Source organism: Martes martes (genome assembly GCF_963455335.1).
Source record: "Martes martes genome assembly, chromosome: 11".
NCBI classification, from domain to species: domain Eukaryota; kingdom Metazoa; phylum Chordata; class Mammalia; order Carnivora; family Mustelidae; genus Martes; species Martes martes.
This window is the reverse complement of record NC_137899.1, coordinates 97,007,867-97,034,705: the sequence shown is the minus strand read 5'-3', so window position 1 is coordinate 97,034,705 and position 26,839 is coordinate 97,007,867. Positions and strand designations below refer to the sequence as shown.

At 42.8% G+C, this 26,839-nt stretch overlaps 1 protein-coding gene and 1 long non-coding RNA gene across 4 annotated transcripts in view; one reads left to right on the top strand and one right to left on the bottom strand.

The window, feature by feature from the left end:
* LOC308352237 (TRPM8 channel-associated factor 2-like) overlaps positions 1-15,194 on the top strand; it is a gene marked incomplete at its 5' end in the record, with an annotated part of 40,652 nt that extends 25,458 nt beyond the window's left edge. Inside the window, 2 exons of one of the 2 annotated variants that reach the window (XM_080818339.1) lie at positions 10,229-10,505; positions 12,701-15,194. In XM_080818339.1, the coding sequence (XP_080674465.1) occupies positions 10,229-10,483 (255 nt within the window). In that variant the 3' untranslated portion in view covers positions 10,484-10,505; positions 12,701-15,194. Of the gene's footprint in view, positions 1-10,228; positions 10,506-12,700 lie in introns of those variants that run through there. The other variant, XR_013967642.1, reaches the window with a different exon arrangement.
* The window catches only part of LOC308352240, a 200,727-nt gene that overhangs the window by 83,228 nt on the left and 90,660 nt on the right, over positions 1-26,839 (bottom strand). The gene's annotated exons all lie outside the window — the stretch shown is intronic.

Below are 26,839 nucleotides of genomic sequence, written 5' to 3'. Positions count from 1 at the left end.
ATACGAGGAGTTTCCATTGCCCTAGATCTTGTGGACACTTACTAGCACCACCCCCCCCACCATTTTTTGCCAAAATGAGGGTGCATAATAGCATATTAGAGTGGTTTTAATGTACACTGTCCTAGTTACTAATGACGTTAGGCAGCTTTGCATAGATTAACTTCACATTTGGATTTTGTTTCTTCCTCTTGTGCATTTTTCTGTTGGTTTTCTGCATGTCATGATATTCTGTTTGTACAACCATGGTCAGTTATCTGTGTACTGATAGCTTCTCTCACTCTGGGTTACCCTTTCTTCTTCTGGTATCATTTGATAAACATTACTTTTTCTGATAAACATTATAAGTCAAAGTTGTTAATCTCTTCTTTATGGTTAATGCTCCTTGTATCTGGATTAAAAATTATTTTGTTTCTCCAAACCCCATAAAGATATTTTTCTATATTATCTTCGAAGAGTTTGGCAATTATCCTTTCAAGTTCACATGTTTTTAGGGTCACATGAAACAGAAACACAACTTTATTGTCTAAAAATATGGATTCCCAGTTATCATAGCACTGTTCATTGACGTCTACTCTTTTCTTCTCATCTGCTGGGCCAAGTGTCTGTATACTGTGGGTCTTTTGGAGGCTCTCTGTTTTTTTCTTTTGATTTATTTTTCTATCTCTGTGTCAGTGCTACAATATTGTAATATTTTTATATTTGTTCTTCCTTATTTTTCTTCTAGAACACTATTCATGGTTCTTTGTTGCTTCCATTTCAATTTTAAAGTCAGCTGTGTTCTACCGAAACAAAGAAGCAAACAACTACTACTACAACAAACCTTGCTGTGATTTGATTCTAAGCATTTTTTAAAAAATTAGATCAATTTGTGGGGAATTGACAACTTTTAAGAAATTAGTGTTTCAGTCGATGATCATGCTTTACCTCAGCATCTCCTTAGGTACCCCCAGTGATTCTCTGTATACTTTTCTAATTTTTCCCATAAAACTGTAGAACATTTTCTAGATACGTTACTTCATTCTTGAATCCTTCATAATTTCTTTAAAGATTTTAATTATTTCCTTGACGGAGAAAGAAGCAGTGACAGAGGGAACACAAATGGGGAGTGGGACAGGGAGAAGCAGGCTTCCCATTGAGCAGGGAGCCCCATGTGGGGCTCAATCCCAAGACTGGGCTCATGACCTGAGCAGAAGGCAGATGCTTAACGACTGAGCCACCCAGGTGTCCCTTGAATCCTTCATCATTTTTAGTGTAAGTGGATTTTTCCATTAATCCAAATGAATATTCATTTCACAACTGGAATATCGATTCTATATAGGAATACAGTTAATGTTGATATGTTAACTTCAGCAATATCACAAAATATTAGTATTTGTGTTAACTCTGGCAATACTGCTAAACTCCACAGCTTTCAAACTGAGAATTTTCCACATGCACACTCATATCACCTGTTAGTACTAAACATTTTAAAAAGGTATTTCCAGTCCTTATAACACTTATTTGTCTCTTTCTTTATTATTTGTTTCTTTATATATTTTCACCTTAGGGGTCTGTACTGGCTAGGACTTTACTGTTGAATACAAACGGTACCAGTGCACATTATTCTCTTGCTCTGATCTCAAAGGGAAATGTTTCAATATTTCATCACATAATCGATGTCTAACAATAGGTTTTGTACGTATCCATGATCAGTTTAGGAAACTTTATTTTCATTCCTTATTTTCTAAGACATTTTTACTGAATGAACTTGGAGTTTATTTTTTTTAAAGATTTTATTTATTTATTTGACAGATAGAGATCACAAGTAGGCAGAGAGACAGGCAGAGAGAAAGGAGGAAGCAGGCTCCCCGCCGAGCAGAGAGCCCCACATGGGGCTCGATCTCAGGACCCTGGGATCATGACCTGAGCCGAAGGCAGAGGCTTTAACCCACTGAGCCACCCAGGCGCCCCTGAACTTGGAGTTTAATAAAAAGCATTTGTTCAACTACTAAACTGATTGTGTACCTTTTCTTTTTTCATCTGTTAACCTACGTGGGTTCATAAATTGAATTTCTAATGTTTAACCAATACGGAATCCTGGTATCAACCTAACTAGTCATGTCCATTATGATAGGACATGGAGGTCCTTACTAACACATGAAGAAAAATAGACAAACTGAAAAGGAAGAAACAAAACAGTCATTATTTTCAGAAAATACAGCCCGCTATATTTGGGGGCTGAACCTAAAAGACTTGGCTGAGGAATCAGATGTGGCAGGGACAGGGAAGAGAGATCAAGCATGATACCTGGGCTCCTGGCTTGAGCCCTCACTGTTTTTCATATCTTTAACTGTTATAGTGGGAAATGGGAGTATGGGATTAAGAAAAATATCAACTAGGAAGTCTGATAGAACAGAAGAGGTCAGGTCTGAAATATAAGTTTAGAACTCATCAGACTATAGATGGTATTCAAAGACTTAGACCACACTGAACTCCTTAAGAAAAACATTGAGAATGCTACCAGCCAACATTTTGAGACAAGCAGATGAGATTGGGAAGGACTAGCCTGGTAAGATAAGAGAAAAACCCAAACTTCTTCTAGTATCACAGACCTACAAGAAATTAAAAAAAATTTTTTTTTAAGCAGCAGAAGAGGGAGATATCCACAGTCATGGGGTGTTGACCGCTCATGAAAAAGTTGTGTAAAAGAAAGGTGGAGAGGTGACTTTGGGATCAGTCCTGGTGGAGATGATCTTGTCAAGGGAGGTGGTAGCTGAGTCAGAAACCCAAATGGGGTAGCTTGAAGGAGTGGGAAGTGAAGAATTTGACCCCCTATATTCAAAATGCTCTTGATAAATTTTTCTTGGTAAGGAAACAAAGAAAGAGGTGACAACTGGAGGGATAAAAGATTAAGCAAAGAGTTCTTTTGTTTTGTTTGATTTCTTAGTATGGGTCACACACAATGTTGTACTGGTTTCAGGTGTACACCATAGTGATTCAGCTTCTCTATACCACATACAGTGCTCATCACAAGTGCAGGCACCATCTGTCACCACACAACACAGTATCACCGACTGTATTGCTTATGCTGTGCTTTTATTCCAGTGACTTATGCATTTCATACCTGGGAGCCTGTACCCCCCATTCCCCTTCACCCATTTCACCCATCATCCCTTTACCCATCTCCTAACCCCCTCCCTCCAGCAAGCATCAGTTTGGTCTCTGTATTTGTAGGTTTGAGCCTGCTTTTTATTTTCTTTATTTATTTGTTTGGATTTCTGGATTCCACATATGAGTAAAAGCATATGGTATTTGGCTTTCTCAGTCTCATTTATTTACTTAGCATAATACCCGCGAGGTCCATCCATGTTGTTGCAAATGGCAAGATCGCATCCTTTTTTGGCCAAGTAATATTCCACTATATATAAAAACATACATCACATCTTCCTGATTCATTTCTCTGTCAACGGACACTCAGATTTCTTCCATATCCTGGCTATTGTAACAAATGCTACAATAAACATAGGGCTGCATATATCTATTCAAATTAGTATTTGTTTTCTTTGGGTACATACCCAGTAGTGAAATTACTAGATCATATGATATTTCCAATTTTATTTTTTGAGGAAAGCTCCATTCTGTTTTCTACATGGTTACCCGCAATTTTTTTCCCACCAAGAGCGCATGAGTGTTCCGTTTTCTCCACATTCTTGCCAACACTTGTTATTCCTTATCATTTTTATTTTAGCCATTTTGACAAATGAAGTGACATCTCACTGTGCTTTTGATGTGCATTTCCCTGATGATTAGTGATATGGAGCTTCTTTTCATGTGTCTTTTAAAGAGTTTTTTTTTTAAGACAATGAAATACTAGAGAATATTTGTATGAAGATGTGACTAATCCAGTACGGAGGGAGAAATGCTGTCTTTAAAATTTCAAAGGGGTGGGGAAATAAATTCATTTAGTTTTACATGAAATTATAAAGTAGTTTTCATATAAAGGGAAAGAGATTAGACAGAATATGATCCACAGAACAGCCAAACTGATTTTCATCTTGACTGGACTTAAAATTTCTTACATGCTTGCTGCTCAAGAGACTAATGTGTAAAAGATATTTTTTCTTTCACAGACATATAATTAGCTCAGATGATCTTCATGACAATAAAATATCTGGGGACTTTCCCCCTAATAGTAACACCTTACTTCTCAATATATCCTTGGGTATCTAGGATGAAGCCATATTGACAATAGACTTACTACTTACTTCTACAGATGAAGAAGGGGAAACCTGACCAGATTCATACAGATTGACTATTTATTCTGAACTCATTCAGTGCTGTTTAATTTTAAACAGACACAGGCGATTTTTAGTTGTTTGGGGGTTTCATTTTGTTCTGACTGATCAGCATTCGGATCCTGGTTCTGTTTGGGGTCCCCCTCAAATTGTCTATGTCTGAGTGGAGGATAAGGTCCTCCTTCACAGTACACTAGTAAAAATGCCAAATACATCTCTCTCTTCCTCTCAACCCTGAAGCTAGAGCAGTCAGTCACGTCCACTGGGACACTGAATACCAAGTCGACGACACCAGGGGAGGATAAAAGTATGGAATTAATTCCGTTGGTAGCATCCGGTGGCTAGTGGTCACAGCAGCTGCACCCTAACCAAACTTCCTGAGGTAGAAATTGGGCTGCAGTTCTGAACATCTAGCTCCTGGCTCTCCATACGCACCATTAATTATGACAGCTGCCCAAATTACTTCCTCTGGATCCCTTTCCTCCAGGAATTAGCCAAGGTTTCCTTTCCATTGCCTTGCAACAAAGATCCCTGAGTGCTACACTAGATACACTCCCAACTGTAGCATCCTCTAGACAGCCCGACAGCCTCTTCCTCCAAGAATTCATCCAGTTCTTGGAATCTCTGCAAGCCCAAATGTACTCACAGTTTCTCCTGGGCATTAGGTCTCGTTTGGCTCACAAGGACTTAAATCTTGGCCACCTAAGGTTGGTCTTGGTGTCAGACAGAGGAAAAAGACTAAAGGAGTCAGTATAAGAATACTTATATCCTGAGCATACATCTAAGAAAACAGAATTCATTTTTGTTTTACCTTTGTGTGCCATTTTCCTCAATGGATAACCAGTGCAATGCACATCGGTTTTTAGTGAGTAATTGTCAAATAAGTAAATCCAGGAAAGAAATCATAAAACGGCACAGAAGTATGAAGAGAAAGCTGAAATAGGGTCAGGAAATAAAGCTTTCTCTTCCTTTCTCTATAACCTTGAGGTCCTCTCTGGCATCACTTTCCTTATTTGTAAAATGAAGAGACAAAGTAGCTGAGTATCTTTTAGACCAGGAACTCTTTGATTTGGGAATAAATTTACTTAAGATTGGGTTCTAGGACTCAGAGTTCCGTTGTGCAAGTTTCTTGTTTTTTTTTTTTTTTAATCTTTCTTTAGTGAGAAAAAATGGGGTTTTATCTCATTTATTTTTTCTCAGCACTCAGCAGAATAAATGTAGGTTTTATTAATTAGGAAAATGGTAACTTCCAGTGTGTTCATGGTTGCTCACAGAGGCATGAGTTCCCACAGGGAGGTGTCAAAAACGTGCCAGGAGCTGTACATCTATTGAAATGTTACCTCCCTGGGGACCAGCACACCCATATTCCCACAGCACTTCCTAAGGCTAACCTGTCCTTCTCAGGGTTAAACTCACTGCCACAAATTGCCCACCTGGGTTTTAATGAAGCTCTGCTCCCACTTTCCCTAGAGTTTTTCTATCATATATCCTTCTCTCCCCTCCTTCTCCTTAGTTACGTCTCTCCTTTCCCTTAACTCCATCCACATAGACCCAGGGTGAAGACAGCAAACAATAATGAGGCCCCAAGAACTGGTTGAAAGCCTGCTGTAGGGGCACCTGAGTGGCTCAGTGGGTTAAAGCCTCTGTCTTTGGCTCAGGTCATGGTCCCAGGATCCTGCGATCGAGCCCCATATCGGGCTCTCTGCTCGGCTGGGAGTCCGATTCCCCACCCCCTGCCTGGCCCTCTGTCTACTTGTGATCTCTGTCTGTCAAATAAATAAAGAAAATCTTTTAAAAACAAAGAAGTCTGCCGTAAAGTTTTTTAAATTAAACCCTCGAAATTTTAAGAGTCAGAATTAGAATGCATGATTTGAAGTAAACTAACACCAAGCTGGCATAACCCTATGCCCGTGGGTCTGCTGGGCTCTGGGTGCTGGAGCCCTTTCAAAGAACTATTTTCCACCATTGGCCATCCTGCCCTGGAGACAGGCAAAGTTTTCCTTGAACCTTTTAGGAAGGGTCCCAAATTCTCCTCTTGTTGAACAGTTAGCATGTGTTTAATTTTCCACTACTGGCATCAGTTGCTTTGATGACTGTCTATAGAGATAAATCTTAGCATCTGTGAATATTCCCTCAAAAGATTCCTAGAATTGGAATTAGAGAGTGGAAGGGCAGAATTATATGAAGGACCCAATATAGAGGCCAAATGCCTTTCTTCTTGCTCATTCATAGAAGCAAATACTGATTGAACATGTGTATTTGCCAGGCACTCCTCTGGGTGCTGGAGTACAGCTGTGAACAAGAGAGACAAGTCTCTGGTCTTACGGAGTGTCTGCTCTAGTACTTAAGGAAGACACTAAACAAATAAGAAAAAAGTACATGATATAATTACAAATGGTAGCAAGTGCCATAAACATACATTAGGTGGGATGATGGAGAGTGAGGGTTGGGTTCTTCCCTTCTTTTATACCCCAACACAATTATCAGCAGATTTGGTCAGTTTTATCTTCTAGACAAACAATTCACGCTCTCTCACTACCTTCTTGCTACCTCCCTAATGCCAGTCATCACCACCTTTTGCCTGGACTTTCCCAATACCTTCCTTTGCCTCACTTTACCCCTCTATGTTTTATTCTCCCCACAGCAGCCTGATCGAGTCTTTAAGGGATATGCCATAGGACTAGATAGTATGCCTTTTCTTGTTCTTCATTTTTATCACTGACATAGATCAAGAATTAGTAGAGGGTTTCACAAAATAGTATAAAAGAATAACCTGTTATCAGAAGTATCTGCAGCAATGTTTAACTGCACATCACTAACCATTAGTAGGCAATAAATACAGCTTAGCAGGTTGTGAACAGCTTTTTAACAATGAGAATACATCCAGCTGGAGCAGAACGGAATTGAATTGGGGGGAAAACAAAACATATCACATTTAATACAAGCAAGTGTTATTTTGTGAAAGGTTAAGTATATGTATGTGGGCTTTCATGAACATAGCACAGTACAATGTAAAATGTATTCATGATAAGTCATAACTTTTTTAAAGTTTTAAAGACCTAGAGTGGGGGCGCCTGGGTGGCTCAGTGGGTTAAAGCCTCTGCCTTCGGCTCAGGTCATGATCTCAGGGTCCTGGGATCGAGCCCCACATTGGGCTCTCTGCTCAGCAGAGAGTCTGCTTCCCCCCTCTCTCTGTCTGCCTCTCTGCCTACTTGTGATCTCTGTCTGTCAAATAAATAAAAAATATTAAAAAATTAAAAAAAAAGACCTAGAGTGTTCACTCTTGGAGATTGACCCAGAATTCCCAGGATTTAGTAAAAACAAAAGGTTTTGAAAAAGTGTGTTGAAAGATGAGCTGACTGCTACTGACTACATTGTTAAGGTACTGCCTGAAAGAGCTGAACTGAGGAAAGAACTAATCAGTTTGCAAGAATTTAGAGGGAACTTAGTGAGTTGTGAATGTGCGGGGTTGAATAATGAAGCAATTTCCCACCATATCAAAGATACGACAACTAATACACAGTCTCAAACTAAACACCAAATCAAGAGTGAAATTGAGTGAAGTATATCAGAGGCTAATAGAATTCACTGGAAGCTTATAGAATCAGATTTGAAATCAACAGGAGTGAAGATAGTTTCTGGAGTCTGGAAAGCAAGAAAATCAGGAATTACTTAGATTTTTTTTTTATTTGACAGAGAGAGAGATCACAAGTAGACAGAGCAGCAGCCAGAGAGAGAGGGGGAAGCAGGCTCCCCACTGAGCAGAGAGCCCAATGCGGGGCTCGATCCCAGGACCCTGAGATCCTAAGCTGAAGGCAGAGGCTTAACCCACTGAGCCACCCAGGTGCCCCAGGAATTGTTTGATAGGTGAAGGGATCTCGTTAGGATGCCATGGATAGGATGAATGAATGCCAATTATCTTCAGACTTGTTTTCCATCTTCTGAAGATTTGATCCTGAGGAGGAAGAATCAAACTAGCTCAGCATGTGCCCACCTCTTGAGTAGGAGAGTTTAGGACCCGTGGTTAGTTTCATCTGACTATGGAAGAGTTAAATACTAAGACCAAATCTGGCCATTGTCAGGAAGTAAAATTTATGAAAGGAAGGAAAAAACTATCTTCCATACGTGGTAATTACACATGCCTTGCAGAAGACAGTAAAGAAGTGGCTCTCAGGAATACTCCACTTACCACATGAGTTCACTTCTGCTTCCTCTCAAACCTCTCTAAAATGACAAGTAAGGGACTTAAAGGTATAAGTCATCAAGAATCAAGAAAATGGGATGGCGATGAAAGTAACAAAATTTTAGACTTTGCAAAACGAACAGGTGGGTAACCAACTTAGCAGACTGAGGAAACAGCTCATCAATGAGAAGCTCATCAGAACCAAGTGGTTGTGGGGCCCCGTCCATGAGCTCGGCCACAACCAGCAGCGGCAGGAGTGGGAGATCCCCCCCCCCCACACCACGGAGGTCACCTGCAATCTGTGGTGTGTTTACGCGCACGAAATAGTCTTGCACATCCCTTGAGGTCCTGCCAATATTGCTCTGTGGCCTCCAGGTCGGGAGAAGAGAGTCCAAATCTACCTGGGCAAGTGATGTGAAAACCTGGAATGCATGGACTGTCCTGGAAATGTATCTACGGGTACTGGGCAAGAGAGATGGGGATGGGGAGACCCCACTATGGGGACCGCCAGCGCATCTCATTAGGGGACACCCTACTGACTCCAAAGTGGACTTGTCTCATCTGAACCCTCACATCATGATTTTGAGGAGATTCATGAAAACACCAAGACAGAGGCAAAAGGCAAAGAGAGTACTGTACTGTTACCATGGCTGGCTTTAAAGCCAGACTTACCAGAGACTGAAGCCAAACCCTGTCATGGAATAGCTATCTCACACCAAACATCCTGTCCATACCCCCCACCCCCTCAACCACACATCACGGGATGGGACCCGTTGTTTTCCTTAGAAACTGCCTCAGTTTCTCCCTCAGAAGCAACCCAAGATGCCTCACTGGTCTCCACATGAGGTTGCCTCTGCCTTTGAATGACTGTCCGGCACCCCAGTTCCCTCGTCCCAGTCCCTGGAGCAGCTCCCAGGCCACCATGCAGAGTCTCACCACCTGGGATTCTGGAACTCACTCTCCAGCCGGATTCTTCCACCTGCCCAAATACCTCTCTGTGTGTACCCACTGCCCTGGGAATGAGAGCGAAACTACCCAGAGACTCTAGTCTCCTCCCTGGGCCGTTTCACCCCAGGAACAAAAGCTGCTCACCTGTGAAATCCAGCTAAGGGTGCTTCAGAGAACTGCTAGCGTCGTCCTAACTGTAAAGAGCCATAACCGGGCCACACACGGGCTACTCCCTGTGGCCTCGGGACAACTGCTTTTTCCTAAAATCATGTCTTACTTAACTTCATTCCGTCCACCTAGACTGTACATCGTCTTGTGCTTCTACCGAACTCACATTTTTTCCGAGAGGCCACGTCAGTAGCCTCACAGATTGGCACAGACCTGGGACTGATGCAGGTTATGTCAGGGTGAGGGAGAGAGGGACAGTTCCCCAGTTCGGGGGGTTTAACGTTGCAGCTGTGAAAGATACAAGGATTTTTTTCACTTCGGCCAGCTTTAAATCCTTGTGTGCTACCCTGTCGACACTTTGACGATGGAGTGAGCTACATGAATAATGACATAGGTGGTAAATCCTGACAATAACCCTAACAGGGATCACCACAGCCATCCTTTCTTGAGTGTCTGCTCTGGGCTGAGCGCCGTGCTCACTCACACGCCCTGCTGAGATAAGACAGAGCGAGTAGCCAGAAATAAAACCAGAAATAAACAGAAATAAAACCAGTGTTTTAGGGGTTAAATACATTCTATTAGTTGATTACAGTGTTTGTTGGGACTTCCTTCTGTGGATTAAATGTCTCTTTCTGCTGCTGCTTTCTCTCCCCAGCTACAGGAGGCCTTTGGTTGGGAGCCATTCATCCGTCTCTTCACTGAGTATAGGAACCAGACCAACTTGCCCACAGACAATGTGGACAAAATGAATCTGTGGGTGAAGATGTTCTCCCACCAAGTGCAGAAGAATCTGGCTCCGTTCTTTGAGGCCTGGGCCTGGCCTATCCAGAAGGAAGTGGCTACCAGCCTGGCCTACCTGCCTGAATGGAAGGAAAATATTATGAAATTATACCTCCTCACACAGATGTAAGGAGTGCCCAGCGAGGTGGCAGGTAGAGAGGTTTGGGGAGGTAGGCAGAGATGGGGATTCACTCCTCGACCTCTGTCTCTTAGGGTTCTAGCCTTGCCCTCCTGGCTCATTGGCCCCATATCTTAATACCTGATAGCTCCATCTCTACAAAGTGGGTTAAGAACACAGCAAAACGGGGAATCAGAATTTCTTAGGAGACAGACCTTTTGTTTATGGGTCTCGTTCCTCTGCTCTCAGCTATCAGATTCCCTCCTGGCCCCATACTGGCCTGGTTCTGAGAGCTCTGGCATCTGCTTCTGTGCCAGCCCTCGGTTCACCACTGTGGGCCATGGCCCTTGGGGGTGGTGCTCATTCTGACCTGCCGAGGACTCTCTGGGCTTTTGTTTTTTGACGAGTTTTTCCCAAAACCGGACCATAGAATCCACTGAAACACAAATTTACCAGGATACTCAGACAGTTCCTTGATATTCTGTGTCTTGGGCAGTACTCAAGGAGCTCGAAAAGCAGTTTGGTATAGTAGAAAGAGTGCATAGCTAGCATTAGCTCTTGGGAGAGTCATTGTAATCTCTACTCACATTTCTTTCTGTGTGAGATGAGGACAAAAATGCCTTCCTCTCAGGGTTGTCCTGAAGACTCAGACTGATAGTTCTGGAAAGGATTGTGAATGGAGGGATTCTTCTCTGTTCTGCTGGTCCACAGAGCAGTGAGCTGAGCACAACCCTTCTCTCGCCATAGCCTGGAGGTTAGGACCATCATCTCTCACAGTAGACTCCCTGCATCCAAAGCCTGGTTCTTTCACCTCTTGGTCACATGACTCTGGACAAACTCCTTATAAAATGGGATCTATTTCGTAGAATTATTGTGAGGATTAAATTTAAGTTCCCTCTAAAAGGAATTAAAACAGTGCTTGGCTGTTGGTGGATATTGAGAAAATGCCAGCTGCCGTTATTACTAATTAACGTTAATCAATCATTTCAGAGCGAGACTGCCCCTTTAGATGGCATTCACAGACGCAATGTGATCTGTCCATCCCATCCTACATCTTATACATCAGCTTCTGGAAGTATTGGGGTCCATTGCTTTATAAGCTCTAGGATCGACAGGATCCACAGGCTCTAAATTCATAACAGGGGTCTTAATAGCTACTTGGAATTTGGTCTCTTTATTCAGTTCCATCTTTCAGGTAGAATTCCTTCTTTGATTAAATTATGAGTGGAAGTCACTTGAAAAATCAGAACAAATCCAGGCGAGCATTTGTCTTTAGAAACGATGGACATCCGGCTTAGGCATGGTGTTTGTTTCCGTGGTGACACAGATTCCTATCACTGCCCAGAGTTCATTTCCAGTTGGGCAGATAAAGTCACACAGAGAAATCTTGACTTATGAACCAGATAACTGGATAAGACTGACCCAAAATTTTATTTGATTACAATGCAAAATACAATACTCATTCTTTCATATAGATTGTTTAATTTAATCTTCACAATAGTCTTATGAGATGGAAATTTATTGCTCCCATTTTAGGAATAAGTAAACTGAGTTTTGTGGAGATCAAGTAAATTGCCTAAGTCTACACTGCTAATAGATAGTAGACCTGGGATTTGAACCTGGGTACTCTGACTACAGAATGGGTGTTTGTAACTACAGTACTCTGCATGTGCAATAAATGAGTTAGTGAAGAAACCAGCCAGCAAACAGAAGGATCTTTATGTCCCTACTTGCCAACTCTTTGCCTGCTTGTACTCACCCCTCATCCAGTTTTACCAGAACAGAAAGTCCCTTTGATTCTCCCAAATGCCAGTTCAAAGAAGGAACTTGAGGTAGGCTCCTAAGGTACTTCACAAAGACAGAGACCACTTTAGCATCATCCAGGTCTTTTAGATTACGGTTTCTTCAGGTTTCATTTATCATCACTAGCACACCATGAAAGCATTCTAGTAGTGCACTGGGATTTGAATGATGAGTCATTTTGGTAAAGCACCTGACTCCCAGAACAGACATTGCATGTTCTCAGCAAGGAAATCAGATTCTTAGGCCTCTAGAATAATATTTGTATCCACCCTGACCCTCTTTAGTTCATTTTTAGCATTATGGCCCCTGGGACCTTTTTAAAATAGGAAGCTATTCATGTCACTCCCCTGTTTGAATGCTTCCAGTGGGACTTTGAATATAAGATGATGAACTGAGCGTATAAGTTTACCTCCCCTCCCTCCCCAGGCCCCACTGAAATTGAAGTCAAGAAATGCAAAAGAGAACTGAAAACATCTCGGCAAAGAAAACTGAACAGATTTGATTATAAGTGAAGAACATCTCAACACATTTCTGGAAGAGAGAAAGTGGATGAAGCATGAAAATGAATGAAAGACTGAAGGTATCTTTCAGATAGAATAGAAGCTGATCTGAACAACATAATCCCAAAGAAACGTGAGCACCTGAAAAGTCTATAAAGAGATATACCAGCTGTAAAAGTGAAACCCATCCTACCCCACCCCAACCACTGTGCTTAGAACACAGGCAGACCATTATTGGTATCCATTAAAAATCTACTGTTCTTGTTACTGTTTGTATAGATATTGAATAAACTCCCTGAGGAGAGGTAGGAGTTGGTGTCCCAGAACAAAATTTCTCTTTTTGTCGAAATAAGTGACCCCCTAGCCTATTAGCTGATTCTCTGACTATGGAATTCCCTGCTCAAGTGACCCAAATGCTTCTAGTCCTAGAAGAGGCTTATTGGAGAAACAGACCCAACCATACACTGGCAGGGGACACCCATGCCAACCCCTGTAACAGTTAACAGTCACTTGATTCTTAAATGCAAATAGTCAGCTAGGAATCCCCAGTCTCTGGGCATCGGGGGTTGAAGGGAGAGGACATGGGAGGAGCAGGTAAGAAAAATAACCAGTTAGAATTTGGAGACCTGAAAAAGACAACAAACTCTAGAGGAAACAAAGTGAACGTGGAAAGAATAACTTTAAAATCTGTCTCTTCAGAGAGATTGCAGGTGTAATTGTAAGATGAATTCAGAATGCTACAAACAAAGGAGAAACTGAGGATAAAAAGAGCCCTTGAAAGTGAAATTAAACTGCCCAAAATATCCAATAGGCAGGCTGGAAAATAAAGTTGAAGGAAGCCCCTTAGATATAGAACAAAAAGAAATAGCAGAGAAAATGAGGAAAGGAAAAGATCTAGACAATCAATATCTAAGTATTAGGACTATCTGGAAAAGAGAAAACAAAATATAGGTGAAGAAGTAAAATGGACAAAAAATGAAGAACAGAAAGAACCAAGTCTCCAGATTGAGGGGTCCCAACGAAACCTGTATCTAGACAGAATCTTGTGAACTTTTGGAATATTAAGTATACAGGGAAGATATTAGAAGTGTCCACAGAAAAAATAAAGTTAAGTCATCACCATGAGCTCAACCAAAAAAGGAATAAGAAATAGACTGGCAGCAGATTTTTCATTAGCAACACTGAATGCTAGAAGCCAGTGGAGCAATTTCTTCGCTTATGGAAGATTTTTGTATTCGGAACACTATTGCAAGCCAAACTGCCTCAAGTAGCGTCAAAATAAAGACATTTTCTGACATGCAACTTTTCAGTCGACCTACTTCGAATCCTTTCTGAGGAAGTACACTGAGGAAATTCTCTGACAAAATAAAAAGGAAACCCAGGAAAGAGGAAAATATAGAACCCAGAAAACAATGGATCTCACCCAGGATGTCTCACTCTAGAGCGACAGTTGTCCAGCAGGATGTGTCATTCTAGCAGACCCATTTGAGATGAGGGTACACCGTCTCGGGCTCTTTGGAGAAAGTATGCATTCTGTTCCATAGTTTCCTTGAGAAGCTGGAATGTTTGAGAGTATGGAGACATACATTCTTTACTCAGCAAAAAGAAAACGGAAATGTGTCAAGACGTTCAGGTCCAATTGTGAAACAACAAAAACTCATGGGATGTAAGAAGAGCCTCAGTTGGACATTGGCGGTAGGTACCTCTCCTGACAAGTAGCACACGCTTCATGAACACTGAATATGTATGGGAGAAAATGTCCTAGTTCCTACTCAGCTCTCAGTAAACATGATTTACTTAGCCAAAGTAATGCGGATGCTGTTTGTTGGTATTCAGTGTTCTGATCAGCCTAGAGACAAAACATGAACGGGTTACTGTTTTGTTCAGAACTGAAATGGAAAATAATTAATCCTGACAAGTTAAGAAACGAGAGCAGAAAGAGGTTGAGAATTGGTTGGGGGAAGAGAAGTGGCGGGAGGATTGGGGCTACATAGATAGTCACAGTAGGAATGAGAAGATAAAGTCTGCAGTTAATGGGACAAGAACTGGAGGATAGTATACTGTCCAAAGTTATAAATTAAATCAATAAAAGTCTAAAAATGGCATATCTATTAAAAAATTGGGAAAGGATAAGCAAAGGAAAGCCAGGGGTAGTGTCAGTTAAATCCTTATCTTTTGTAATGGGAAATTAATTATTAAAGATTGTCTAAAGTTAATAAGTCAAGAATTGTCCAGACATATTATTTAATGTTAGCAAGTTAGTCAACAGAAGATCTAAAAATAGAAATTGTTAAATGCATTGCCTCTAGGAAATCGGTCTAGGGTTAAAAGGGGTGGGGTGGGAAACTGTGTTTTTCATTTCAAGTCCTCCTGTACTATTTAATTTTTTACCTTGTGCATGTATTTGAAAAATTTTTAATAAACTCAAATAAAAATTCTCCAGTGACCTCATATTGACTAAGATATGCCCCAACCAAAATCCTTCAAATGGCTTATGATGCCTTCCAATATTGGGATCCACCTGTGTCCAGGTTCATCGTATCTCCCCAATACTCTCTGGTTCTAGCCATACTAAATATCTTCCAGCTAATCATACTTCACGTTCTCAATTCTTCAGGTGTTCCACAAAAAGCAAAGCCTGCCCCTGATCTCACCATGTATCTGAGATTAAGCTTACTCTCTGGCAGATTTTCAATATTTGTTGAGTGAAGGAACACTGAGAAGGAGTTGCCTGAAGTTGGTCAACCAGTTTTCTTTCCCAAAAAGGTATATGATATTTGTCCCTATTCCAGGAAGCATTTCAAGATCATAATGGGTTTGTATGTTTGCCTGAATTCTTATTCATTTACAATTTTAGAAAGTTTCAGTTCTATATGAGACCAGATGGTATCCGAGGATTTCTATCCACCGGTCAGTCTCCTTGTTATGTTCTTTGCCACTTTGCCTGAACGTCATAATCTGCTTTCTTCTATTTACCCCCTCTTCTCCCACCATATTTTGGATAAACAGTCAACTATCTAGGGGAAATCTTCAGGCTCCCAGATTTCTTGTGTCTTGCTATTCGTAGTATTTTGGTGGCTCTTCCTTCCCCATCTGTTTACTTTCTTCCATTGTCCAAATCCAAGGCCAGATAGAGCTCCCTAAGGAATATTGGCCTTATGTTCTCACATACTGACCTTACAGATTACTCTGATATATTTTGTCCCTAAACCAATGTGCCCAGCTGATATCCCAACCTCTCCTAATGTATATGCTTAGCAAGCCAACAGATAACCAAATAATGTCTTAGATGTTGACTATTTTTGCTGACAGTAGTAACACATGCTATCCCTTCTTCCAAGACTACATCACATCTATGCTTATTCTTTTGAAGATTTTGGTCCCCTGCTCAGCTTCCATTGTGAAGAACATTTCTTTCTTTGACGCTCATCCTTGAAGTCAATCTTCCAAGTGTGGTAGACAAGGATCTTCTACTTTTCAGACATTTTTGTTTGTTTGTTTGTTTGTTTGTTTGTTTATTGTGTTATGTTAGTCACCATAGAATACGTCATTAGTTTGATGCAGTGTTCCAAGATTCATTGTTTATGCACCACACCCAGTGTTCCATACAATATGTGCCCTCCTTAATACCCACCACCAGGCTCACCCATCACCCTACCCTCCCCTCTAAAACCTTCAGTTTGTTTCTCGGAGTCCACAGCCTCACATGGTTTGTCTCCCCTTCCTATTTCCCCCAATTCAATTTTCCTTTCCTTCTCCTAATATCCTCAATGTTATTTCTTATGTTCCACATGTAAGTGAAATCATGATAATTTACTTTCTCTGCTTGACTTATTTCACTCAGCATTATCTCCTCCAGTCCTATCCACATTGATGCAAAAAGCGGCATTCCTCCTTTCTGATGACTGAGTATTACTCCATTGTATATATAGACCACATCTTTATGCATTTGTCTGTTGAAGGGCTCTTTCCACAGTTTGGCTATTGTGGACATTGCTGAAGGGCTCTTTCCACAGTTTGGCTGTTGTGGACATTGATGCTATGAACATTGGGGTACATATGGCCCTTTGTTTCACTGCATCTGTATCTTTGGGGTAAATACCCGGTAGTGCAATTGCCAGGTCATAGCGTAGCTGTATTTTTAATTTTATGAGGAATCTCCACACTATTTTCCAAAGTGGCTGCACCAACTTGCATTCCCACCAACAGTGTAAGAAGGTTCCCCTTGCTCCACATCCTCTCCAACACATGTTGTTTACTGTCTTGTTAATCTTTGCCATTTTAACTGGTGTACGGAGGTATCTCAACGTGGTTTTGATTTCAACTTCCCTGATGGCTAATGATGAACATTTTTTCATGAGTTTTCTAGCTATTTGTATGTCTTCATTGAAGAAGAGTCTGTTCTTGTCTTTGCAGACATCTTCTAATTACACACACACTCCACATCCAATTCAAGAGAGCTACAGAAATTCTTTTTATACATTTGGATTCTTGTAGATTTGAACACCATAAAGAAGCAGCATTTCTTTGTGAGGAAAGGTTGTGTAGAGTAAGTTATTATTAATGTTTTATCGTCATGTTGGATGTTTAGTTTTATAGGTATTCAGTGTATTAGAAATAATGGAATAAATGAATGAGTAAATTAAAAATAAACCATGCATTGTGCTATGATGACAGTACCAGAAGCCAAGGATTATGTTAATACAAATATGTGTACATGAGGGCCATTACATGTTACTTCTATTCATCTGGACTATAAAAGAATTCAAATATACATAATTAAGAAATACATGTAGGTGCCAAAAATTTCTTTGCATGAATGGCCTAAATTTTGACATAAAATTCATCTTCACAGAGTTCCAAAATTATTTAGTATAATTTGAGATCTGAAATAGTACAGGTGGGAGGCAGACAGTAGAGGTGGGAGCCAGGAGGGCAAAATGATCAAAGGTACAACATAAAAACAATGATTTCAGTCCAGAAGAGACCACAAAGAAGACATCCCTCCCTTTCTCAACACAACTTGTAATCCAGGGCCAAGTACATGTAACGGGCTATACCAATGCCTTGTCCTGTTATCTACAAAGTGTCTGGGTTTTAAGTAGGGGCCAAGTACCTGAAAGAGTTCATAAACTCTTAGCCTCCATCAAGATATGGACAGAGAGGCAACGCCAACTTTTTGTTTTGTTTTTTAACATTGAGTTTCTCCTTTTGTTCTCACTGTCAGAGCAGCCTTGAGACCAAACTGGTACCAAGGAAACAATACTAAGCCTCAACCAAGGCTTTGGACATTCATTCACAAGAACCTGTGGCACTGTGAGTTTGACCACTGGTAGCAAACAATCAAAATGCAGAGCGGACTTAAATCTCAATCCTCATAGGAAACTGAAATTAAACTATAAAAAGGCAAACAGCTGAGTCGTGTCAGTACTGTTGGAGTGACCATCGGATAACACCTGGTGGATCTCTGGTACCGGATAAAGAAGAGCGTCTAATGGGATGGGAAGGAGAGAATATCCTCAGGTATAACAGAGGATGGAATTCCTGCCCTCCAGCCAGAGCCCACCAGCAACACAGCTATGGTTAAACAAGTTAGACTGCAGCGAGGGTTAAACACAGCAGAAACTGGGCATCTCAGTAAGAGTGTTAAAAGAAACTACTAGAGGGACGCCTGGTGGCTCAGTTGGTTAAGCGTCTGCATTCAGCTCAGGTCATGATCCCTGGGTCCTGGGATCGAGTCCCACATCGGGCTCCTTGCTCAGCAGGGAGCCTGCTTCTCCCTCTGCCTCTGCCTGCCTCTCTGTCTGCCTGTGCTCACTCTCTCTGACAAATAAATAAATAAAATCTTAAAAAAAAAAAAACTTAAAAAAAAAAAGAAACTACTAGAGAACTGGGGCTTTGGGTAGATAATTTTGGGGAGAGTCTAAGGAAGCAAAGGCAATTCTATGATCGTCTCAGTAAATCTCATCTGTTGGTGGGGCTAACTGAAGTGCCCATAAAGCTATAATTGCTTCCTGAAAAAAGTAGCAGGTCCTCATTTCAGACAAGAAAGAGGGATTTGGTCTTGTGTGGTTGCCCAGGGATCTTGCTCTTGTCTTGCTTCATCATGGTCTCAAGAGTGCTCTTGTTTGAGGTGGATGTTCTATGAAATTGTTAATGCACAAGGGATTGAATAACAGTGCCTCGCTGTGAGTGTGTCAGACAAGCTCTTGCATGTCCACAGCTGCTTTTGTTTTCTTTCTCACCCCAAAAGAATGGATGAAGAGCCCCTGTTCCTCCTACATGATATGAAAATATGCATTCCTCTTGACTGAATACAGGGATAAATTAGGGAAAAAATTAATCTCACAAGGTACCCAAGAGTGACCCCTGAAAAGGATGACTCCCTAATGCTTCCCTAGACTGGAAGGAAGCTTTGTAATTCAAGATGAAGTTGGGACCACAAGTCAATACTGATGGGTCACTTACTTACTGTCTGAAACATCCCCACGTGGGACAAGTAGATTCCCTGAGCCCTTCCCAGGAGGAACAGAAAGTAGGCATTAGGGCAGCACTTTGCTTTTACCTAGCAGGAATAATACAACTATAATTAACCTTCACAATCTGTTTAAATGCACTTGCTAATTAAGCCATACAAGGAAAAAAAAAAAAACCCAACTGGAATTTAAAACAGAAACTAAAGATGCTCGTACATTAGATACATAATGCTTTGATAAAAGGGGTATCAGAAGCCATTTTCTCCAGCGCTCAAACTCCCCCTTTTGCATTTACAGTCTCTGTGAGACAGGGAATAAGATAATAAAGATCTGTGGCCTTACTGAATTTTAAATATTTTTTGACACTAAAAACTAGCTGAAGCCACTAGGAAAATACTTTTCCAAGTTAAATTAAAATCCCTTACGTTTTACCTGCCCTCTTTTATGAAATGATCATGGAAATGTTGCCTAAACAGTCATAGAATCATAAAATTTTTATAAAATTTGTAAGATACATGTCCCAGATTTGGGCATCCCTTTCCAATCAGGTCATTGGGTCACCTATAAATTCATTCAATCAACATTTATTGAGCAGGTACTACAATGCCAGTTCCTGTTATAGAGGGAAATACACAATAAACATACTAAAACATCTGCCCTCACAGTGCTTATTTCCACTTTGAACATGAAAATGAAAAAAACAGAGGCTCCTGGGTGGCCCACGGATCAAGTATTTGACTCAGGTCATGATCTAAGGGTCATGAGATTGAGCCCCATGTTGGTCTCTGTGCTGGGCAGGGAAACTGTACTTTACAGGAGATTTTCCCTGTGGAATTTAGGAGTAAGAGGGGCTCATCTCAGCGGTTGCTGTGCCCTCTACCAAAGGTATTGAATGAAGATGTTCCTCTAAGTTCTGGGCCCCTCATGATGGCCTCATGGATCCAGTAACAAGTGGAATCAGGAACCACATTCCTATGGAGAAAATTGGTGTGGAAACAACTGACTAAATTTGCACAGCAACGGAGGTCTCACACTTACATATGGGCTGTCCATTAGGACAAATGTGCAGAGAGTCATGAGAAACAGCCTCAGGTGTCCTTGGCTTCTAACTCCATTTTCCCTCTTCCCTCATTAAGCTGCATCATTCAACCTCAATCAAAATTAAAGACTCTTGGATCACAAGTCTCAACATAAAATGAAAAGCCTTAAGAAGAAAGACCTTGCTGTTATATAACTCTGGAATAATCCATTTGGAAATAATTGTTTATGTTGTAGAGAAACATAAAAATTAAAGTTGCTGGTCCCACAGGACTAGGAGCTTTGAGACTCTTTGTAGGAATTTTGTTGTTGAGAGACTGGCCTTCACTCACTCCCAACTCCCAACACGAGCCCCTCTGACATCCTGACAACATGTGTGGGTTTGTGTGTGAAGACATCTAAACCACACTGGTGTGCGTGCAATTGTAGAAACTGGGTCTGCTGTGTGCCTACCCAGTGGCTCTGATATTTCAGAGCCAGAGGAAAAACATCCACACTCAGCCTTGGACTAAGTTAGCTCCCCTGGCTCCCAGACAACTGAACTCCTCAGTCAAAAACCAACTTCATGTCTGACCTGGAGATGGGACAAGTTTGGAAACAAGAAAACTCCTTGTTTGTTCCTTTTTGCAATATTACTCATTCCTACCATATGTGTTCCGTACACTTTTGATCCAAGAAGAAAACAGAGTTCCAGGTTAATTCCACAAAGACACCAAAGGAGAATATGAAAGCTTTCCTGAGTCTGATTAAGCGCTGGCCATCAGTCAAGAGCGGCAGCAAACTCTACCTTCATTGCTTTAGATAAACAGGCAGGCAGGAACTTGCCCAAGGGAAAGACCATGTTGTAATTTGAACAAAGGTTATCAGAAATGTACCAAAGAATGAAAAATGTAGTGGGTGAGGCTTCTCTAAGTGCTCTCAAGGGAATGACGTTCCTCTTCACTGCCATTATAACACAAATTTAATACATGCACTTGAGTATTTGAACTTCAGCAGATATAATTGTAACACTATATGTGTTAGCCTGGACCCTCCAAGGAGCAGACGCCACGATGAGATCAGATGTGCAAGAGATTTATTAAGGGAAACATCTGTGAGAGAAAACAGAGAGGGACCAGAGGAGGCTGAGAGGGCCAAGAGACACTGAGGTAGTTGTACCTCTCATGAAGGAGGGAGCGAGGGAAGGAAAGGCTCACACTGCAGGCCAGGTCTCAGAAAGTCTCGTCAAGGCCAGTGGGAGGGAGTCCCTCAGCCACAATCGCCCATCAGAAGAGTCCCGTCTCTCCCACAAATGGGCCTGTTTCCCCCCGCCCTTAGTCCCCTTAATCACCAGCCAGGAGAAGCCAGGAGAGTCCCAGCATGGCCCCAGCACCAGGATGCAGAGGCACCAGCTGGGGCTGTCTGTCAAGTACATACCCGCTCCCCGCAGTTGGAGATCTGAGCGGAGCATTCTCATGGCCACCACAGTACTTACTCTTAAGACAGCTGTAGGCACCTGTTCTGGGTCATCTTAGTGACTTAGTAAACCTCTCCAGTGACTCATCCCAGCAAATGCACATAGGTGGATGCAACCACCCCGATTCCTAAATTAGATGCTGGCTAATCCCTTCCAGATTCTTGGGGCCCTTCAGGGAAAGGATATATGGAACCACATTTAGTTTAACTCATAACTAAAAATAACTGAAGAAAGCCCGTGACTCTTAATGCTAGCCCATAATCAGAAAGCTTGTGTATGGAGTTACCCCTGCACTTGGCTTAATGAGAAAGAGGAATTACTGCAAGCATTTTCGTCTGCTTGAAGAAAATGCGCTACTGTACCCTGGGTTAATAGGAACAGTTGTGATTGTGTATGCCTCTTGCTGAGGCCCGACAATTAAGTATCATATTGTTCATGCTTATTTATTTTGTATGACCCAGAAAGAGCCAGTCATTGCAGTACGGAGGAGAGAGACTAGCATGCTTGGCTTCAGCTAATACATACCTACCCTTGCAACTGGATCTCGTAAGGGTCAGGAAGATTATCTGAACAAAACTGAGATCTGCTTAGAAAGGGCAGTAGAGGCGAGGAAGGGAATAGATGCTGAAGAGGGAACCTCAGTGTTTACTACCTGGCATTTCTTAAAAACTTCCCTCCAGACTACAAACTCCATCCCAAACTCCTGGGATGCCATCCAAATTTGCTCCTGCAAGCGCTGTTATCAAGTTTCGGCCACAATGAACATTTGCATGTTTTTCTCAAATCAAGCTTTCACACGACATCTCCATGCTGTGGACCATGATGTGGTCTCATGGTGTAATGCCCTCCATTCTTATCTGCCTGCACACAACATTCATGTTTTTTCAAAGCTAAATGTTAGTGCCCCCTTCCCTGTAAGTTCATCTCTGATGACTAGAAACCACTCCTTTTTCCCTTCTCTTCCCTGGAACTTATTTTGCAGCTCATTTTCACACCTACATAAATCCTAGCAGTATTACAGTTCTATCACGTCTACTGTCTTCTGAGATTTACTGACTGCAGGACCATTTGCATCTCCCAGAGCACCTCACAGAACTCCTGCCCGATGAGAATATGCTGACTTTCATGGAGGAGTCTCTGTTTTCTCCAGGTTGTAGCAAGGGTCTGAGGGCTGCACCTGCACACCCTTCAGTCAGACCCATGCTGGCCGGCATCTTTCATTTGCCACATCTTAAATGGACCTTTAAAAAAACAGCAGCATTGTCCACAATAGCCAAAATATGGAAAGAGCCCAGATGTCCATTGACAGATGAATGGATAAAGAAGATGTGGTATGACTCGGTCATCAATAAGAAGGAAATCTTGTCATTTGCAATGATGTGGATGGAACCAGAAGGTATCATGCTAAGCAAAATAAGTCAGTCCGAGAAAGATAAACGCCATATGAGTTCTCTCATATGTGGAATTTAAGAAACAAAATAGTCGAACATGGGGGATGGGAAGGAAAAATAAAATAAGATAAAGACAGAGAGGGGGGCAAACCAGAGAAGACTCTTCAGTGTAGGTAACAAACTGAGGGTCGCTGGAGGGGACGTGGGTGGGGGGATGGGGTAACTGGGTGATGGGCATTAAGGAGGGCACGCGATGGGATGAACACTGGCTGTCATACACAACGCTGAATCACTGAATTCTACCTCTGAAAATAATAATACACTCCATGCTAACTAAAGTGAATTAAAATTAAACATTTAAAATAAACAAACAAATAAACGAAAGGACCGTCACGCAGTTTCCTGTGTTGTTTTGTTTCCGTTCTTCAGCCAACTCCTGCTCCCAAATGGCAGATACCCGGATGACCACAGGTACTTTTCACCTTCTGGCCCTGGAAAAACCACCTTGGTTTAAAGCCCTTTCTTCTATTAGATCAACACCAAAACACTCTCAGGAGTCCTTCTAGAAGAGTGGTACTTTACCATAAAGACAGTGATGTAGGAAGAGTCTGGTCAAAACCAGAGAGCCCCTCCCTAAAGTCAGCATTTGACAGGGCACTCTCCTGACACACTCCCCCAGCGTCCCACTCCACTCTCCTTCCCAAAGGCTTGTTTCCTGGTCTGAAACCTAAGCATTCGACTAACTCAGCTCACATTGGGCTTCCACCTGCCAAACAGATTTCCGCTCATCCTCCACAGACTCGGTTATTTACTAATTCAGCAGACATCTCCTGAACATTCCCCAGATGCTTATTCATTTCTCCAACCACACACGTTTACGTATTGAGCAACCACAGCCTACTACTACATGACAGAAATGAAACTCGCCATGGTGGACACAGCGGGGACAGACGCTACACTCAGAGCAAGAGAGCCTATGAGAGAAACCGACGATGATCGGTGCTGGAACAAGTGAGTGAGGCGTCGCAACCTGGGGAGGAATCAGAAACAGGGTATTTGGTGTCGTCGGGCGGAGGATTTGGAATAGTCTGGAGGTTCCGAAATTCTTTTCTAGGCAAGTGATGGCTGAGTCGCTTTCTAGGAGAGCGAAATCTCACGTTGATAGGAAGCAGTGATTCGTGGAGTAAACTTAAAGAAAACCCTTGGAGCAAGATTATCTGTGGCACCCATTTCTATATGCTCGCAGACCCAGTCCTGTAGCTTGAGTTCCCAGGACAGCTTCTAATCTCGGCCTATGGGCAGGTGCTGACCACCAGGGAACAGCCCTACAATGCAGGAGCCCCTGTTCTCAGAGGCTGCACCCCATGACCAGAGTTGGGGGCGCCTAATTCCCCGTGATGAGACCTTGGCTGCGGGTTATGTTGGGGTTGGGCATTGTTTACCTTGAATCTGTTTTACCAGGAACTTGGCGTTTGCTTTCTGCATCAACCATGAAAGCAACTTTGCAAACCCGGTCTACTACCCCAGAATTCTAGGAGGGCCTAAGAGCCAATCTGGGCCCCAACCCCATCACACTGAGGAAACCCACCTCCTGGGAGGACCAGCCACCCACCCCGAAGGAGCCCTGCAAGCCTGGATACCACCCCAAGAACACTGGGTTCAGGGGTCTCTCCAGGGCTTCTCCTTGTGAGTAGCACCCCGCCCCCCGCACTGCGGTGCCCTCAGCACCCTTAGCCCCCTTTGCCGTGCCTCGTGCTCCCTGCTGGTCCCAACAGCACAGCGCCAGGTCCTCCTGGACTCTGGTACTCCTGCCGCGCCGCAGCCCTGGAGTGCCCCAATCCCATGATACTCTGCCTCGCCCGCCCCCTCTACTAGGTCTCCAGACCCCCACCTGCACCACTGCAGAAGTCCACAGAGCCCAGAGCCAGCGCGGCACAACTGATTACTGATCATGAGTTTGCCAATCCCAGAGTATTGCGGTTGGAGCGGGCACCCAGTACCTGGGCACACGAGTGCGTCTCGAGGTGTCAGAAGCATGCCCAAGTACCTATCCTCATTCCGCGTGTTTCTTTCTTCTTAGGTCCAGGGTTTCGTTTCCTTTAGCCAATCTTGTGCTATTTGCTGTTTGTCTCAAAACACCTTTCTTTGCCTCTTTGAACTCGTGAGTCAGGAATCTGATGGATGTGAGTGTGTCTGCGTGCTTGCCCACACCTGTTTCTAGAGAGTTGCAGTCAGAGTTCGGAGGAACTATTATTCATCTCCTGGGTTTTGTTTTGTTTTGTTTGTTTGTTTGTTTTTGATGGTTTTGTTGTTAAACTGAAGAGATTAGATGAGTGGAAGATTTCTCTTTCAAAAGTAGGTACCATGATCGTGACCTCAGGCGTCCTGACCTCTTCTACTGCTTTTCCCCACTGCTGCACCAGAAAGCAGAGATCACCCACCAGCCCCATGATGCTCCATGTGGGTATTGGTTCTCTTTTGTGAGTTCCCTTTCCTGGGAGCATTACTGAGAAACAAGCGGCTGGATGGGAAAGGAAGTTAGGGAATGGAAAGGAGCTGTCCTTGTACAGGAAATACGGGGGATGCTCAGGGATGCCAAGCCTGCTAGAGCTTTGTGGAGAATGCAGCAGGAAAAACATCTGGAAAACGGCGGAGAGCCCAGACCCTGGATCCAGAGTGAGGCACTCAGCTTTTACCTTATGGGGAGAGGATGAAATTGGAGGGTTATTACGAAGAGAGGTGGGTAAGGTGGCTTGAGGAAGAGTGTGGATGACAATCCATCCTGGCACTAAAGCCAGCTCCACTTAGTCTAGATGTGACTACAGGCTGAAGGCACTGATGTTTGAGAGACCCCGGCGACAGACGATGCAAAGTGAGGTAGGCGGCTGGCTGCGTATGGAAACAAGAGAGAGGCAGGAAGGAACCAAAGGTAGAGGAGAGCTTTGGGGTCTCAGTTTAGTTTCCTCCCCCAAAGGAAAGCCTGCTACAGGGACTTGAGTCAGGTGGTTTGTTTGGGAAGTGGGCCCCGAATGCCAGAGTAGGAGGTGGGGAGGGAGAGACCAGGAAGGAGGGAAAGGCAGTGAAGCGTGCATGGCTGAGCCGTTTACCACTGCGGGCAGCTGGATCTCAGCTTCTCCTGAGAGGAACTCCAGAACGCACCTGAGCTCCACCACCATGGCGTGTGTCCCCCAAACCCCCCACTTCCCCGGGGTGTCAGCTCCTCACCACTTCAGAGCTGCCCCTGTGCACCTGCACCAGGGTGGAGGCATCTGAGCGCTCAGGAAATTCCTTCATGGCGACTGCTGAAGTTGGAAGTCAGGTGACTAGAAGGGACAGGGGACCCAGGACATGGCCCTTGTCACTTGGGGAAGCTAGAAAGGTCAACATAGGGGCAGACCCATGTGTTTCTTACGCACTCACTGTGTACTCACAACAGGGTGTTTTTCTATGCGTTCTCTTAATCTTCAAAAACAATCCTCCAAGGGGTGTACGATTCTCTTTTTATAAGTGGGCAAATTGAGGCTTAAGTCATTTATCCAAGAGGAGCTGCTTTAAGGGAACAATAAGCTCAATTTTAGGCACACTGAATTTTAAAAGACCTCTGGAAACCACAGAATGCCACCCACATACAGGTTAGGGCAGACATGATAAATCGGGAGGTGTTTCAACTCCCCAAAATGCAGTTTCTGAAAGGTCGCCTGATC